This window comes from Drosophila miranda, chromosome 3 (assembly GCF_003369915.1).
Source record: "Drosophila miranda strain MSH22 chromosome 3, D.miranda_PacBio2.1, whole genome shotgun sequence".
Lineage (NCBI taxonomy): Eukaryota > Metazoa > Arthropoda > Insecta > Diptera > Drosophilidae > Drosophila > Drosophila miranda.
Window position 1 is genome coordinate 19404224 of NC_046676.1, and position 17272 is coordinate 19421495.

Below are 17272 nucleotides of genomic sequence, written 5' to 3' on the forward strand. Positions count from 1 at the left end.
CCTAAGCCTTTTTTAATTTGCCCCATTCCCAGCGCCCGGTCCTGAGGGCTGTCGTAATTGAATTAGGAACCAGGAGACAATGCAGCGTCGCTGAACCTTTCACGCTGTTATCCTTGATAATTAATTTAGACGCCATTGTCCAGTGCAGTCCCCAACTCCAGGCGTTCGCAAATCCTTTGCTATTTCACGTCACGTGCCACATTCTTCTCGTTTTGCTGTGTTTTTTTTTTTCTTCCATAAATTGCCCTGCCCCACAAAGTTGTCCAACGGAATACCCCTCCCGAACTACCGAAAAAGGAGGAAAAGGAAACTCCAATTTTTATGGAGAAAAAATGAAGCGGCAGTCCTGACAACGCACGTCCATCCAAAGAGGTCCAAAGAGTCCAAAGAGGTACGAGGTCCACAGGCCAGGGGCCAGGGGCCAGGTCATGTGGCTTGCATATGGAACTACAATAGACAGGTACAAGATGCACACGTAGCACGCGCCGCTGGAGTCGCAAGAAACGAAATATGGAATCACCTTTTGCGAGAATCGAGCATGCAGCTTACTCTCGCTCTCTGACAGAGTGGGGCACAGTGGCAGGCAGCAACAGCACCGACCATAATTAAATGTCAAAAATGACGCTACGTGCGGAGCAAGCAAATCAGCTTGGCTCAGAGCACCGACCGACGAGTGTCGGGGCAAAGGTTCAGCCCATGAGAAGTTCTTTTCCCTCAAAAACTTTATCAGAATTAGATAATTCACCGAGTGTTTAAAAAAAATCGCTCCATAAAGTCATCCTAAGAGTCTTTACAAAATCATTCCATACTTTTGGGGATTTTTCTCTTGTGTCCAGGCATCCAGACCCCGAATCTTAAGGTCCACGGTTCAAATCCCGCGTGGATCAACATAAATTAAAAGTATTTCCTCTTTTTTTCCTCAGTTTTCCGTCTATTTAACAATGTCCTGACTTTTTCGTAACTTTTCTTGATATCAATTTATAATTTCTATTATCAAAAAAATCCCATTTGTAATCGCTTAATTTAGGGCCACAAACTTTTGCACAAAACAGAATAAAAAATAGCCAAAAACTCTGCGAAAAAAAAACCAGCACTAAAAGTAATTTGGCGCAGTTGTCCCTTCCCCAGAGCAAAACTCTCGGAAAAGTGGCAGGAACTATTTAAAGTTTCCCTTTGGCTGCTTTCCGTCCAATATGTATCGTACTTTTTATTGCCATTCTCTATTATTTGCTGCCCCTCCCTTGTGTTGTTGCATATGCATATTATGCCCCGGAGGCACAGGAGTACATCCCATCCCTCAGTACCGTACCTCCCAGACACAACAGCCACGACTCTGGGGAGGAGAGGATGGTTATGAAAAAGTACTTAACGTGCAGTGCACAAAACTTATGTGCCAAGAGATTTTATTTTTTCTTATACCGCTCGGGAAAAAGTTGCAACGACTTGCCAATTTTTCAAAAGCATGGGCATGGGGATCGGGCAAAGGTACTCCGAGGGAGATACAGGGTGGTTCTTGGCAAGCTTTTAAAATATTGCCAATAACGCGCGATGTTGTGTCGCGCTTTGAGTTCCCAAAAGAAAAAGTTCGCACAAAGAAAAGCGCATTTTTCTCCATCAAACTTTTAATGCACTTTTGGAGCATATTCCAACCCTCAACTCAGAATCTAAAGAGTTCGGGGGTGGAAACTATGAGTAAGATTTAATTTGTCAAATGTATTGTTAAAAATGGTACACCACTCAGAATTCGTTCTATCCGTTTTACCGAGCGATCATCGAAGCTCTGCGCCCCGAACGACACGGACACCGAGGTGCCGCACCAGATAGGGCGCTGGGCAAAACCTCACGCTGCCGAATAGGACGATTTAACTCATCAACGCGGGTGTGTTTGGCTTTCAATTTGTGCGAAAGTAAGTGAAGACTGACTACAGAAATGATCCTGTGAAGTATAGTCTTAACTTTTACAGCCACGACCTGTGGATCTTCACCCGCCGCGAGCTAGAACCAGTTGGGAATTACAACAGCGCAATCAACGAAAAAGCAACCGACACGTGGGGATTATTGCGCGTATATGCGGAATATGGTGTTGCTATGGGGTGGGATCACTGTTTTCCGACTTGTGTGTTGTTCTAAGATTCTTCTTCAATGCCGATGATCGCCGATCGGATCGCTACGTAGCTGTTGAAACAGATAGAAAATCTGGAAATACAAAAAATCAATTCACTTGGCAGCGGTGGGATTCGAACCCACGCCTCCGAGGAGACTGGTGCCTTAAACCAGCGCCTTAGACCGCTCGGCCACGCTACCATTTCCTAAATAGCCGCCAAATGGCTGTTAAGAGAAAACAGAGTTTTGTTCGGTTCTGACTGTTGGGTTTAATTAAAACCTTGGCGTGAGACTTTATATCTCAATGTTCCATATGCTTAAATACATCCCTTGCATAGTTTTTCAAAGGTATTTTGCAGTTTTGTGGTGTCGACAGAACTATTTGTCGAGACATTCATTTAGATTTTCCCTCATTGCTGGCTGGCATATTGAGTGGACATTTTACCTAGGACCCAAGCCACTTGGAATGTGTCTATTGTTCAACAGCAGTCCTTGGTATTTCAATTTGTCAATTGTTTGAAGTTTAATTTGATTCGGACATGGCCATGCCAGACATAGCCCCATTCCCAGCATTCCTGATAATGCCCACAATTAACTCCATTAGCGTTTGCACCTGGTGTTGTCAGGGCCCGCCTGGGCTGTACGTGATTTTTTGCTTTTTACCTGCTACGGTCTGGCATGGAGATTGAACAATTTTACAATTACTCGTATTTTCAGGCCGAGCGAGCCGAGCGAGCGCCTTAAATTTGTATAAATTCACGTGTGGCAAATATTTTCTATGCTGACGCGGCGTCTGACTTTTTGCTCCCTTTCGGTGGCATTTTAATGAAACCGCAAATGCTGCTCTGTTGTTGCCGACTGGTTTCCCAGTCCTTGGAGCACCCTTTGGCCAACCGCAGACTTTGTTTTTGTTTTCCCTGTCGTACCGTGCAAAGATTTTTATTGCAATTTTCTAATTTCATTGCGGATGTTTTGTACCGTCGGAGTCTTCTCCTTTTTCTAGATACCCAACTCTTGCTCCTGCGCCAGTGCCTGTGCCAGCTCCGGCTCCGGTTCCCTGCCACCGGCTTCAGTTTATGGCTTGCAGCAGCAGGGCGTCCGTCGGCAAATTGTTGCTGCGGTTGCATGTGTGGAGGAAATGGGGGTCCAACCGCCTGTCACGCATAAATTCGCATTTTCATTTGAATTTTAAACGCATTTCTAAGCTGACGCCGCTGTCTAAGCAAAAATGCTGACATTTTTGCAAAATATAATAAACATTTTAATGCAGCAGCCAGAGAAGGCAAGAGCAGAAGGCTTACGCCAGAAATTGATTTCGATTGATTGACATTTTCTTTTTTCCCAAATGAGCGCATTTATATGCGTCACGGTGTGGGTGGAAAAATAAAATCAAGGTGTTGCCACTGCCGCTGCTGCTGCCTCGCGGCGCTCGTAAAAATAGTTGCACAACAGAGATACAAAAGTATCTGTTTCTAGGCAAGAACTCACATCTACTCAACGAACCAGCGCCGCAAGCTCTTACCACGCATTTGACAACGCAGCAGAATATGGTAGCGTGGCCGAGCGGTCTAAGGCGCTGGTTTAAGGCACCAGTCTCCTCGGAGGCGTGGGTTCGAATCCCACCGCTGCCAAGTGAAATGATTTTTTGTATTTCCAGATTTTCTATCTGTTTCAACAGCTACGTAGCGATCCGATCGGCGATCGGCATTGAAGAAGGAAGAATCTTAGAAACACACAAGCACAAGTCGGAAAAAAGTGATCCCACCCCATAGCAACACCATATTCCGCATATACGCGCAATAATCCCCACGTGTTGGTTGCTTTTTCGTTGATTGCGCTGTTGTAATTCCCAACTGGTTCTAGCTCGCGACGGGTGAAGATCCACAGGTCGTGGCTGTAAAAGTTAAGACTATACTTCACAGGATCATTTCTGTAGTCAGTCTTCACTTACTTTCGCACAAATTGAAAGCCAAACACACCCGCGTTGATGAGTTAAATCGTCCTATTCGGCAGCGTGAGGTTTTGCCCAGCGCCCTATCTGGTGCGGCACTTCGGTGTCCGTGTCGTTCGGGGCGCAGAGCTTCGATGATCGCTCGGTAAAACGGATAGAACGAATTCTGAGTGGTGTACCATTTTTAAACAATACATTTGAAAAACTTATAATAAGCAGCCAAGGGAGAAATAGTAGTGGAATTGCTACATCGGTTCCCGGTGTTATTGTTGTTCTACTTTGTAAAGCAATTAAAACAACCCTTGAGCCCTCGAGCGGCAAAGCGCTCTTCTGCGCTGTTTGTTGCCAGTTGAAGTGTTTTCGTTGCACGTTGACAGCCACCGTCGTCGTCGTCGTCAGAGCGTTAATGGGTGGTCCATATTTTACACCATCTATCTATCTGCATTATAAAACATTTTAGTGAGAAGGAGATTTTGGTTTTTTGCAGCAGCTCTCTCGAGGCCGCTTCGTGCTCAAGACGACGAAAAAATACTGAAAATGTAGTAATAAAATGTTTGCTAATGGGCGGAGGAAATGGAGTGCTTCCACTAATTACTTAACGCTGCATATGAATGACCCTTGAGCGAGGGCGTGATTTTTGGCTTAATTCAGAGTTGGAACCATCTCAATTAGTAGATGATGACTACTTGGAAATGCTTTGAAAGAGGAGAGTAATGCCCGTTAAGAAACATTTAGCATGTTCGTAGTTGGGAAAGTGGGTTCCACCAGCATAAATATTTGAGAAACTTGAATGCTTCACGCAAGAGCAATTAAGTGGTGCCTAGTTTTGTCCACCTGTCCCACGTGGGCTGACTCGGTGGCGCTTCCTCATGCTACCGACTATCTGTAGTCAAACACGACAAAACACAACACAACACGTAGTGGAAATTTATTTCAGCAATGCAAAGCAAATACTAGAGTAACAGCCATGGTACAGTGCGTTTCATAGGAGCCACAGAACGAAACGAAACTTTAGATCGACTGGGGGTTTTCTCTTTCGCAACATATACCTTTGCCACGCACTGTATTTCCTCTCAGTCCTCCTACAATTCTCGTATTTTTTGAGTGCTTACATAAAAATACATTTGAAATGCGGTTAAGTGAGGTCGCTGGAGCACGGGGAAGGGTGGGGCCGAGAAGAGCAAGCACAGCAGGAGACAGCAGTTTCACCTAGGGGCCAAAAACTGACATCATCATCATCATGTGGGCCAATCGATGATGATGATGATGCTGATGCTGATGCCAGTGCGGCTGATGCTGTAATTGATGTCTTTGCGACATGTTCTCCCAAAGTGTTTACGTTGAGAATTACCCATGTGTCTGTGTGAGCAACAGAGAGAGGTGGAGGTGGAGATGGAGAGGGGATGGGGGCGCAGAACACGCCCACAGCTAGTTGACAGCCTGCCGTTTACGTGCACTTAATGAAATGTGCCCCAAAATGGAAGCACGTACCGGGCATCTATTTAATGAGCCCTGCAAGAGGTTTTCCCCGGGAATGGGTCCTCAAATGGAGGAAACGGCAGAGGGAGGGCCACCACCCCGAAATGGGCTGGGAAGTGCTCATGAAATTTTTAAATGTCGCAGCTGAAATTCAATTTAATTTGTTGCCAGTTCGCTCGTTGGCATCGGTAGCTGACTGCAGGGCTGCATTATTCAATGGCACTCACACGTAAGCGGCTCAAAGACCCGCATGCTAAGCCTCCTCTGCCTAGCCCCAAACTCCTTTTGCGGCTGGGAGTAACCGCAGTTTAAAATTCATGTGAGCTTTTCAACAATTTCCACCCCACCCCACCACAACACCCCTCCACACCACACACATACAGTCTCATGGAGAGCACAACAAAATGCGATTAAATGTGTGGAAAATTCTCGACTCTTGCTCTTATTCCTGTTTCTGTTCCTGTTTGTTGCTGCTGCTGCTGCTGCTGCTGCTCTGTGGTCCGCAAGGATAAGCCACAACGGGTTAAAGGCAACGTCTTGTTTGCACATGTGTTGCTGGGGGCTGCCCCACGCCCCAGACCCATTCGGAAGTCATGGAAAGGAGCCCCGGGATGCCGAAGGTGCAAAAATGCGTTAAACATAACATGCTAATTCCTGACGCTTGCAGCTTCAATCTTTCACCTGGCCAGGGGCATTCACACCCTGCCACACATATCCAGACCCACTCACCCTCCGACATGCTCCTGCTCCTTTGGATCGTCTCCTTCTGCTTGTAATATGAGCGTATTGTGTGCCATTTGCTGGCGAAGTTGTTTTACCCTTGGAGTGTAGAGTATTATCATTTTGTACCTCAAGTTTGAAATGCTTCCGCACGGAGCTATAATAAGTAACCTACCATGCCATAAAAACGCCATTGGTCTGGTCGGCAAGGGTATTCGACTTTCGACTGACTTTCTTTGCGCTCTTCAACCATTTTCTCCCACTTGCTTTTGTGTTAGGTGATTTTTTGTTTTTCTGGCAAAAGTTTTGTGGCTGCCGACATGCGTCTGAGGTGAGGACAGGAACGAATCGAGATACTTTTTTTTGTTCTAGCTATGACTTGGTTAAAGTCGAGAGAAATTTGCATAAAGGGACCCAAAAAGAAATCCCAAGAACTGAACGATTTCAAAGCAAGTTCCACTGGTTCAGCGTTCGCCCAGCCCTGACACAGAGAGAGAGAGAGAGAGAAAGCTTTGGCAAGCTTTTCCGCTCTCCCTCATGTGCCATCAGCTGGCTCCAGATCAGTTTTTATTTTGGCAGCATGGAGAACGCCAAGAAGGGCCCCCCCAAGACCTTAAAATACAAGCCGCTTGTTCGCATTGGGATTGCCGTCCTGGTGCTGCACACCGTCTGCTGGTTGGGATGGAATGCGGTGAATCCTGGAGCAGAGTCCAGCAATGCGGCGGCCACAGCCAATGCCCATCATGAACGCTTGCGGGCGGCCATCGAACAGAAGTGACCCGCCTGTGACGTAATGGCCAGCAAGTTTTGATAAATGTGAATTGATATGTGACTATAACAGTAAACAAGAAGTACAATTAACCGAAAAATGGAACAGAAATGAATTTGTGTGGAAGGAACATAGAGAGAGAGAGAGGGAGAGATCAACAAAGTGCAAGAAGCTTTTCCGCTCTCGATCTCTATGAAATGCTTGCTTAAAGCTTTCGAATACAAAAGCAAAACAAAGCTTTGGCTTCAAAGCCAACTCTGTGTGTTTTCTAAACTCGGTTTAGTTCTGCAGCTCTGGAGTTCGAGACCAGTAATCATTCTTCTTACAAAAAGGGTTCTGACACTTCGAAATGCTTTCGAAACTACTTCTGATCTTTGGATTTCTGCTGATGAGCTGGCAGTGGGCGCAAACCATGCCCAGCCACAGCCGCTCGGCTACAACCGAGCAACCAGCCCAAAACGTCCAGAACTTCTCAGGGTTTGTCTTGCAGAGCATCTTTGACCTGCCGCCCAACTGCAAGCCCGGCGAGGTGGCCACTGGGCCACATCAAAGGTGTCGCCACCAGGCCTAAGGACTGGACAATACTTTTAACGAATCGTATGAGTCTCCCACCTCTGTGGAATGTACGCGAGATGGAGACGTGTTCTAAGCTCTGTTTTATAAATAAATATTCATAAATAAACGAGTGCACATAAATATTACAACTTCGAGTCGCTATTGAACTGAATTTAGCTGTGTCGTAAAAACTAACAATAATGTGATAAAGATAGACTATTGCCGCTCTATCATTTCTATATAAAATTCCTATAATGCAATGAAAATTGCGATCAGATCTTAAACCTACATCAACATTTCACCTTTAAAACTCAGGGAAGCTGGTGATAAACCCTTTTGTTTAGGTCGAAAATGCTGTCTTTTCTGAGCCCACAAACATCTGTGGAAAATCAAAGTGCCGTCTGCTAGGGTATAAAGCGAAGAGAATAGAGAACAAGAAAAGGTGTTTTTCGATCTAGATTGATCTCGTGTAAAGCTTATTCATGCTCATCTTGAGGAAAGCTTCACAGACTTAGAAGCTGATTAGGTGCTGTTTTTTTAAACTCGGTTTAGTACCGCAGATCTCAACACCGAGGAAGGTAATACTCTCGTTCCATAGCTCGCTGTCATTTAAAAATGCTATCAAGATTACTGCTGATCTTTGGGCTGCTGATGCTGAGCTGGCAGTGGTGCCATACCATGCCGAGGCAAGAGCATACCACACACAAGGCCGTCCACGAGCATACCACGGCCAGGCAAATCCACCAGCATACCACGGCCAGGCACATCCACCAGCATACCACGGCCAGGCACATCCACCAGCATACCACGGCTAAGCACCTCCACGAGCATACCACGGCCAAGAACATCCACGAGCATACTACACGCAAAACCATCCTCGGACGTCTTACGCAGAAATCGACCCGCGGACAAACAACGACCACACCCAGCAGCGTGCAGATTACGCCCTCACCTATCAGCGAGCAAACTCCGGGAAACTTTTCGGGCATTAGTGGGGTGAGCCTGTTCGACCTGCCGCCCAACTGCAAGCCCGGCTATGTGGCCACAGGTCCTAATCAGCGATGTCGCCTCGAGGTTTGACGGAATGCAACAAACTGCATACGGGTCCGATGTTTATTTAGCCAAAAATAATGTGCCTTAAACTTTGTTTTTTTTTCCTGGGTTTTAAAAATATACTATATTCAAGTTTTAATCCACAAATTATTGAGTGTGAGTGGGAGCTGCCCACCGTTCAGGCTGGCTTCCTGCACCGCCGTACAAAGATGTAATAACCTTTCGGGCATCTGGCCGCGGCAGCGCTGACTGTGCAGAGAAGCCACAGGAATACCACCGAAATCAGCAGGAATTTCCCACTGACCAGCTTCATCTTTGGCCGAATCCGGTGAATGCTAGCTGCTCATATGAGGCGTAGTTTCTGTTAAATAGACGACCTGAGGGTGCACCTCTTATCTGGAGTACATCACTTAGCGGACAGCAGATAGCGAACAGCGGACAGCGGAAAGCGAAGACTTGTGTGCAATCTTCGGGGGGAATTATGACACTGGTCGCCAACGTGCCTTCACTCGAATGTGTTCCCCGTTAAATTGTCGACGGTATTGATATTGCTTTCTTCTTGTATCGCTTCCATTGAGTTCCAGGTATTGGTAATCGATTACATTGCTAATCTTATGACGCACTTGGTGTGTGGTTGGCTAAGCGCCAATTTCCAGAAGCGCTTCAAATTTCGATGTTTTTCTCTCTGATTAGATAGCGATCTTATCGTGGGTATGACATATCGCGTGTACTCTCATTTTGTCTATCTTCAATTTCGATTACTCAGAATTAAGCCAATTTTATTGATATAAAAGACAACGATGATGCATTTATGAAAATAGATGTTGACATACGAAACGACCAGTCATGATAGCTCCCATGTTGTCGTAGCCCTAGGCCGCTTTGCGACAACGTCCCGCCATGAGAACGGTTCCGTCCGTGCAAATGGGATCCGTATTGAAGAGATTGCGCTGGTTAACGGATGACGGTACGGCTTCCTCGGTCTCCGACTTGGGATCCCTGTGGCCTCCGCCTTGATTCAGGCTGGGCGACAGGAAGTCGTGGGTGTTGAAAATATCCTTCAAAGCATCGCCATCATCTGTCGGGGAAGAGCCACCTCCTGGTCTCGGCTGGATGGTGCTGCCCCCTTGCCCGGGCTGCTCTTGGCCTTGACCTGGTCGGGGCTGTACCGTGTTGGGTGTCTGGAAGTGAAACTGGGAGAAATCCTCGCCGTCAGTGCCTGGACGAGGCTGGATGGGATTTGAAGCGCCTCCTGGCTGCTGGAAACCCGGCTGCTGGCTCTGTCCTGGACGAGGCTGGATAGGATTCCCTCCACTGCCTGGCTGCGGCTTCTGAAAGCCCTCATCTTGATCTGAAAGAGAATTTCCAGGACTGTCTGGTTGTTTTGCCACCGGCTGACGGAATCCTCCTTCACCTGGCCGCTGGAATCCTCCTCGACCTTGACCTGGCTCCTGCAAACCTCCCTGGCCTTGTCCTGGCTGCTGGAATCCTCCTTGACCTTGACCTGGCTGCTGGAATCCTCCCTGACCTTGGCCTGGCTGCTGGAATCCTCCTTGACCTTGTCCTGGCTGCTGGAATCCTTCCTGACCTTGGCCTGGCTGCTGGAATCCTCCCTGACCTTGTCCTGGCTGCTGGAAACCTCCTTCACCTGGCCGTTGGAAACCTCCTTGACCTTGTCCTGGCTGGTATCCTCCTGGCTGTTGAAATCCATTTTGTCCTCTGTGGAAATCTCCACCAGGATGTCGGCCTCCCTGTCCGGGGTGGGGACGGAAGCCCCCAGGCTGCTGTCCGCGGAAGGGACTGCCAGGCTGTTGGTTATAGGGATCGTAGTGGGCCGAAGGTTGTGGGAACCTCCCACCAAAACCTGGCTGCTGTGGAGGGCCATGTCCGCCAGAGAATCCCGGGCCAGATCCATGGCTTCGCCTATGACTATGATGCTGATGCCTGGAAAACACGTCAGAATTTAGACTTGGATCAGAGTGGCAGTGGAAACCTACCTTGAGGACTGTCCGTAGCCGCCCTCGCCGCTGCGCGAGCTCTCCACGTAGTAGGGATTCTGGGGACGGGCGGTGGCCAACTGCGCACATAGCGCGATGAGCCCCAGACCCAGACACAGGCCCAGCGATAAGAGTTTGGAAAACATTCTCGAAACAAACCCGTACCCTCCTTCTCTGCGGAACACTCTAGTGAGACTGATCTCTTTCCGAGACTCGAAGATTAGTGAAGCTGGAATAAATATTTTTGTATAGATCGCCGCTCGCACGACTGATAAGCGGCAGAAGGCTGCCAACCCCGAGTTCATGACATCAGATAGGGAATTAATCGATTGAGATAGAACGAGAGAGAGAGAGAGAGAGAGTCGGGCCTCAGAGCTGGTTTGAGTCATGCCAGGGGGATGTGGCATTTCAAACAATGTAATTACCTTCACACAATCTAAGGTTTCCCTCGCATAGTTTCTCCCCATTAAAGCTAACGTGACCGGCATCCAGTGGGATTTTCCAGGTAGTTTTTGGAATCGCCTAAAAAAACAGTTGCCAAATCAGCGAAAACTCATCGCTCAAAAGTCAGACAAAGCTGCGAAATAATGCTATTCATATATCACTTTATTGACTAACATCGGTCTTAGGGACTACACAATGGAAGACGACACCCTAGATACTATGTTGTGACCGGCTTTAGGCCGACTTTCGACAGCGATTCGCCCGCAGCTCAAAGCCCGATTTACACCGCGGCAGAGTCTCCACCAGAATCCGATTGACTATGATGGGGGTAATGGTCGTGGCAGTGCCATTGATGGAATCTTCGGACCGATCCGTGGTCTGCTCTGTGGAATCGTTGGGTGTCGGTGTGGAGGCTGTGGCAGGTTTGGCTGTTGTCACTATCCAAGCAGGCACCTTTGCGGCTCCGGAATCGTCGTTGTCACGCGGAAACACAATCGAATCATTGATGCAGGGACGCGTTCTGGCCTCTGTGCCACACAAGCTGCAGGCCAACAACACCGCCAGAGGCAGCAGATACCAGAGCCGCAGGGGAGATCTGTTTGCAGTTTTCATCATTTTGTATTCTGTATAGAGGATAGCGGAGAGCGGATAGCGTTTGGTCGCTTCAACGGAGCTTTCGAGACTGAACGGAGTGTGGAATCTGTTCCATGATGATCATCTTCCCACGGAAACAGCTATAGATATATTATCGCGATAAGAATGGTAGAGTAAACTCAAAACACAATGAAATCGGAGTTGGTTGCGAGAGCGAGGGCGAGAGAGCGAGAGAGATGAAGATCAACAGTGAGAGAAGGGAAGCTTTACTCTCAGAGAAAAAGGTAAACAAAGCAACAAAGCTTCCAGCAAATACAGTGGGTCACGAACATGTTTTTACCAGCGAAAACAATTAACTAAAAGCATTGTGAGTGGAAAGTATTTAAATAATTTATTATTCCCATATTTAGCTTATCGGGGGTGTTTCTAATGATATAATAATTTTTTTACCTTAGAATTTGGCATTAGATTTCATAATATCTTTATTTAGAAGCAACTTTCTGTTCATATTCCACACAAATACTCGATTTTAGGCACTCTTGCGGCAGTGGTCGTTGCTCAGGGTGAATCCCTCCGGACAGATGCGTACGCTTTCGAGGGTAATCCTTGGTCCAATAAAGACACTGCCCCTGGGTGCCATTGTCAGTACGGTTCGATTTCCGTCGATTTTTTTATCGGTCTCGAACGCTATCATCTTATCCTCACTCCTGGAAAGAGTTGCATTCTCAGATACTGGAGGGGTTTCTGCTGTAGCATTCTTGGAAACAGGAATCATTGCACTTTTAATATCGCTACGGACTGGCTCCACTACCGGTAGCCCTGCCCGGCTATTCAATTCATTTCCGGGTTGCACTTGATTCGATTTAGTTGCATTTCGAATTTCTTTCAGATTCATCACTGGCCCTAGATCCCAAGGCTTGGGGCTGGTCGTCGTTGCATCTGATCCGCGTTCAGTGGGAAACACCACGCGATCGCTGGGCACTCGGGCCGCCTCACTCGGATCCAGCGCCAGCCACAACAAGACAAACAACAACAGCGGCATGGGAAACCTCTTCCGTATAATTGCCATCGTTAAAAAGTTTGCCTCGCTTGCCAAATCCCAGCAAACACGTTCACGCTAGCCAGTTTCGCACTCGAGACTGAGTCTCCCCCAAGTCTCCATCCCAGGGAGAAGCCAGACTCAGTCCCAGTCCCCAGTCCCCAGTCCCACTCGCAGTCCCAGAGAGCTTTGTTTGCTTGTAAGTTCTACTTCTGGCAAGCACAGCTGCTGGCAAGAGTGTGTTTGGCGATAAGGTGAACATGGAAACTAAGTAAATAAAACTCTTGCATAATTGAAATGTATAATAATGAGCGCGACAGGGAGAGCAGTCTCGAATCGGTCGATTAACCGCAAGCTCGGAGCTGCACTCAAAAAGCGAATGCGAATAAATATCAAGGCTTCAGGTGAGCAGAGCGGAAGACGCGATGAGATAATGGAACCAGTCGATCTGTTGTGATTATCGATGGATACATATGTAGGTAAGAGCGAAGGAAGTCGGAAGAGAACTTGTGTGAAAAGAATATCAATAACTTGGTTATACTTTGTGGATATCTGTGCACATATATTACAGATGTGAAATCGAGCCCAGCTATGATTGGATGGCCTCGTTAGAGGCTTTTCCCAGTCAGATGAGGGTATGGTACTTCCCGGTTCGACATATTGCATGTATCTCATCCCCTAAGTGGCTTTTTATGAAGTAACCTGAACCTGGCTAATAAATGTCACCAATTTGGGGCCAATAATTTTGACAATTCTATTGTCAACCACCAAAACCTCACGAGGAGCACCTCCCCCGCCCCCATAAGCAGCATCATCATCATCATCACAGCGACAGGGTCGGGGCGGCATAATTTTCGCGAAGCAAAAAGAGAGGCAAACGAAAATTGAAACATAAAAATGTCATTTGTTGTGTGGGGGAGGGTTTTTGGGGCAACCTTGGGTTAAATACTGGAAACCTTTTTCTTTCCGTGTAGTATATAAAAAAACATTAAAATAATGCCTCTTCGGGCCTCAGACAGCTGGGGCAGGGCTCAGGCTCGTAGAGTCATTTATTTACGACAAAACCTTTGCCCCTCCCCCGCCCCCTCCGACAAGATGTGAATGCAAAATTTATGCTAAACAAGTGAGGGGAGATTTTGGGCGGCAAGGTAGAGGTGGAAAAACTCCCTAATTGAAGATGCTCCTGGCAAAAGGACAACCGTCTGGCCGCTCTGTGTTAATCAGTGCAAGTTTCGAAAAGTAATCAGCAAATATTTGCACACTTTTTGTTGCGATTTTCTCAAGCATTTTCTTCATTTTCATAAAAGCATAAAATCCGGAAAAGCAGCGGTCTGATGGCTGATGTCTGCTCATTGTTTGCTTATTATTTCACTTATTTTTCTTGGCAGTCGCAGAAATGTTCATTGAAATCTATCAAAGCAGTTCCGATCTATGCGCTTTCGGGGCAACCTTCGAATGGAACGGTTTCATCATCATCTCAAGAGCCCTCGTACCCACCTGCCCGATGAGCCACTAACTGCTTTCACAATTGTCTTGGCCGCGTAGGCATAATGGTCAACTGGTTCCATTGATTTCGCCTCAGTTAAACCTAGACGCTCGTCAAGACCAATTCGTGGCCATCAATCGCAATGGGATCGTATAACATTGTCAGTGGTCTGCCCCTGCTGCTCCTGCTGCTTCTGGCCCATAATCGACTGCTGACCACTGCGACCACAGACAGCGAAGTCGTCGAGGCCCAAACGATTGACTTCAATGCAACCCAACTCAATGAAGGGCTCCCCATTGAGCAGCCAGAACATAGTCCAAATGGAACGATGCAGGTGCAGCCGTACAACATCCTGGAGGCAAACTGTCCGCACGGCTATGTCCTGGCCAATAAACATTGCCATAAGCGTGTCAAGTGAATGAACAAGTGAATAAATTTTAAAGATATGAGGAATAGTAGAATTGTTTAGTTTTATAGAGATATTTAAATTCGGGCAGAAGTGAACTCTCTCCCCAAGCCAGTCCCAGTGAAACTTTCGGCTAAAAGTGGCAAAAGTCTTGTCCGTAACCTTACCTACGGGTATTCCCTGAATAGCCATCTGGATAAAGGTAAAAGGCAGGACCAGGACCTTCGGCTGCCGTCTGCCCCAACTCTGCCTCTATCGACCAATATGTTGCGGTGTGCCACAAGTCTAACCTGTGTCCCCATTTAACATTACCCCAGAGAGGCGCATGCTCTCGGCCAACCGCATACATAATTTCCAGCGGTCACCGCCGGGTGGGGCAGGGCATTGGAGCCGCATCCCGCCCACCACCGCACCCTCTGACTGATATGCAGCCCAAGGGCTGTCATTAGTTAGAGGTCCATTAACAAAAATGCAACCGAACTGGGGGCTAGACACATGTCAATAGAGCTGGAGCTGGTGCAGACGTGCCCAGGGCCGATGTCATTTACAGGTAACAGGTGCAGGGACCCGAAAGGAGAGGGCTCCTCTGTGGGGCTGGTGGCGGTGGTGTATTAATTCGTGATGGTGCCACAAAATATGGCTTCACTTAGGCGAGAATAGCAGACACCGCAAGGGGTAGGGCCCTGAATGAGTTAATTAGACGCCTCACGGCCGGAAACATAATTTAGAGTCATTTATCAGCGATGGCCGTGGTCGGCGCCATGACATCACATGGAAATTGCCTCAGAGATCATGTGTGGGATGTGCTGTCTCTGTGTACCCCTCCAGACCCCACCAGGACATGGCAGCTTCATTATTTTGTGCTCTTTATTGGGCGGAAGGATTGCTTCCCTACAGCTGCTGCCCTAAAGGATTCCCCAGCCAGGGATAGACAGCCGGGCACTTGTCGCAGACATTCATGTAGCGCTCCTCGCCGGTGGAGACCTTCTGGACGTGGCACTGGACCGCATGGCAGGCGGCCTCTGGCTTGGCGGGGCAGCCTTTGAAAGGGGCTCCGAGCACGGGTTTCTTCACGTACTCCAGCATGCGCGAAATGCCAGTCAGATAGACGTCCGGATAGGTGTTCAAATGGTGAATAAATCTTTAAAACGGAGGCGGATATTTAAAAGGGATATTCCTAAAAGGATTCGCAAGGCATAACGTACTTCTTGAAGGCGGCAAAGTAGTTGCGGCCGCGAGCGAACCAAGCCGCATGGAGGTACATTCCGAAGGGGGCACGGTTTCCCTCGTAGTGGCGGTTGAAGTTCTCCAGCATCCAGTCGAAGAGAGCTTCCACATTGTCCTCGGGCGGATAGACGCAGGCATCGATCATCGAACAGCTGTAGCCCTCGGTATCGGTCCAGGTCACCATGGGATTGACCCAGAATCCGGGAATCGAAGCATCCGGACAGGGGCCAATCTGACAGTCCTGCTTGGAAAGATAATCAAGGGTATAGGGCCACATGGCCGGGTCCTTGAACTGCTGCGTCGGCCAGGAGCTGTCGTAGCTCAGGCCCAGGCGCTTGGCAGCCGCGAAGCTGTTGTTGCCGGAAATCTGAAGGAAGGGCAGACGCATGCCCTGCACTCTCTTGGGGTCCACCTTGGCGAAGGACTCGAGCATCTTCAGCTGGTCGCCGAACTCCTGCTCAATGGTGGCCACATCCGCAGCCCGCCAGTAGTCCGTTCCGTCGCCGTGGGTGACCGAGTGCAGGGCGATCTCGTGACCAGCGCGATACAGGGCGTTCACGCGGACATAGTCCGTGTACTCGTGCGACAGGAAGAAGGTGCCGGTGGCCACACAGCCATCGGGATTGGTCAGCTCGCTGAAGAGCAGCTCGTATTGGGCGTAGTTAACCGCATTCACGGCATCGTCGAAGGTGATCGTCACGAACTGTGCGAATAGTTAGAGAAGAGTCACCAAAAACCTTGGATGTTGGTTAGAGGGGTTACCTGGGGGATCTCGCTCTCTTTGCCTTGGAACTTGGAGCGCGGCAGGACCGTGTCCGAGCAACGGCATTCGGGCAGCTTGCAGTTGGCGGCCTTGCAGCTCTCCGCCATGGGCAGGACGAGCTTCTCCGGCAGATCGGCGGGGGCCTTCTGCTTGTTCTTCAGCTTCTTGGCCTTGGACTTTCCGGACTGCTTCTGGGCAGCGCCGAGCAGGACAGCGCACAGCAGTACGCTGAGTATGAGGAGAGTAGAGCACTTCATTCTGGGAAAGCCACCTTAATTCTCCGCCTGTGGGGCTCTTCGACGTTCTTATAACCTTGATAGAAGATGCGTGATGCTATCTTATCGCTTGACTTGGGCTCCAAATATGATTTTCTTGTTCGACACAGAGGAAGTGGGGGTGTGGTTTTCCCCTGGGTGGGGTTTCATTGCGTGTGGAGAAGACTGACCTTGGCGCTCCGCCATTCTCATCTGCAGAGAACTTCAACTTTTGACCCCACTCTTGAGGCAAACAGACAATCACAAGAGCCATAGAACTTTCAATTAAAGACAGAACAACAGGAGCTAGAATCGAAGTGGAAAAGTTTGCCTCATTAGCATAACCAAGGAACTTAACAGCTGAGATTCCGTACCGGCAGTACCGGCAGTACCGGCAGTACCGGCAGTACCGTCGACACCGTCAAGTGGAAA

At 48.4% G+C, this 17272-nt stretch overlaps 5 protein-coding genes and 4 non-coding genes across 10 annotated transcripts; 3 read left to right on the forward strand and 6 right to left on the reverse strand.

Annotated features, from left to right (window-relative positions):
- Positions 1 to 1732: 1732 nt before the first annotated feature.
- Positions 1733 to 1953, reverse strand: LOC117188544. Its single transcript, XR_004472638.1, has one exon. It is a non-coding gene; the product is annotated as a small nucleolar RNA U3 (small nucleolar RNA).
- Positions 1954 to 2222: 269 nt separating this feature from the next.
- On the reverse strand, positions 2223 to 2304 carry Trnal-aag. The gene has a single exon. It is a non-coding gene; the product is annotated as a tRNA-Leu (tRNA).
- A 1348-nt stretch (positions 2305 to 3652) lies between these two features.
- Trnal-aag lies at positions 3653 to 3734 on the forward strand. Its single transcript has one exon. It is a non-coding gene; the product is annotated as a tRNA-Leu (tRNA).
- A 274-nt stretch (positions 3735 to 4008) lies between these two features.
- On the forward strand, positions 4009 to 4229 carry LOC117188533. Its single transcript, XR_004472627.1, has one exon. It is a non-coding gene; the product is annotated as a small nucleolar RNA U3 (small nucleolar RNA).
- A 2580-nt stretch (positions 4230 to 6809) lies between these two features.
- LOC117188078 lies at positions 6810 to 7720 on the forward strand. The gene has a single exon (XM_033391386.1). It carries the CDS (start codon positions 6834 to 6836, stop codon positions 7029 to 7031), a length of 198 nt encoding a protein of 65 aa, XP_033247277.1. The 5' UTR covers positions 6810 to 6833; the 3' UTR covers positions 7032 to 7720.
- Positions 7721 to 9377: 1657 nt separating this feature from the next.
- Positions 9378 to 10826, reverse strand: LOC108160742 (glutenin, high molecular weight subunit DX5). Of its 2 annotated transcripts, XM_017294935.2 has the most exons (3): positions 10628 to 10826; positions 10045 to 10574; positions 9378 to 9981 (listed from the first exon to the last, which is right to left on the reverse strand). In XM_017294935.2, the coding sequence occupies exons 1-3, from the start codon at positions 10771 to 10773 to the stop codon at positions 9503 to 9505; spliced, it is 1155 nt and encodes a 384-aa protein (XP_017150424.1). In that variant the 5' UTR covers positions 10774 to 10826; the 3' UTR covers positions 9378 to 9502. The 2 variants fall into 2 exon arrangements, with proteins under 2 accessions (XP_017150424.1, XP_017150423.1); XM_017294934.2 differs by having other exon boundaries at positions 9378 to 10574.
- A 386-nt stretch (positions 10827 to 11212) lies between these two features.
- LOC108158248 lies at positions 11213 to 11758 on the reverse strand. Its single transcript, XM_017290484.2, has one exon. The coding sequence runs from the start codon at positions 11684 to 11686 to the stop codon at positions 11306 to 11308; it is 381 nt and encodes a 126-aa protein (XP_017145973.1). The 5' UTR covers positions 11687 to 11758; the 3' UTR covers positions 11213 to 11305.
- Positions 11759 to 12037: 279 nt separating this feature from the next.
- On the reverse strand, positions 12038 to 12817 carry LOC108158241. The gene has a single exon (XM_017290474.2). The coding sequence runs from the start codon at positions 12732 to 12734 to the stop codon at positions 12195 to 12197; it is 540 nt and encodes a 179-aa protein (XP_017145963.1). The 5' UTR covers positions 12735 to 12817; the 3' UTR covers positions 12038 to 12194.
- Positions 12818 to 15445: 2628 nt separating this feature from the next.
- On the reverse strand, positions 15446 to 16872 carry LOC108158274. Its single transcript, XM_017290510.2, has 3 exons — positions 16586 to 16872; positions 15802 to 16526; positions 15446 to 15737 (listed from the first exon to the last, which is right to left on the reverse strand). Exons 1-3 carry the CDS (start codon positions 16841 to 16843, stop codon positions 15488 to 15490), a joined length of 1233 nt encoding a protein of 410 aa, XP_017145999.1. The 5' UTR covers positions 16844 to 16872; the 3' UTR covers positions 15446 to 15487.
- Positions 16873 to 17272: the final 400 nt, after the last annotated feature.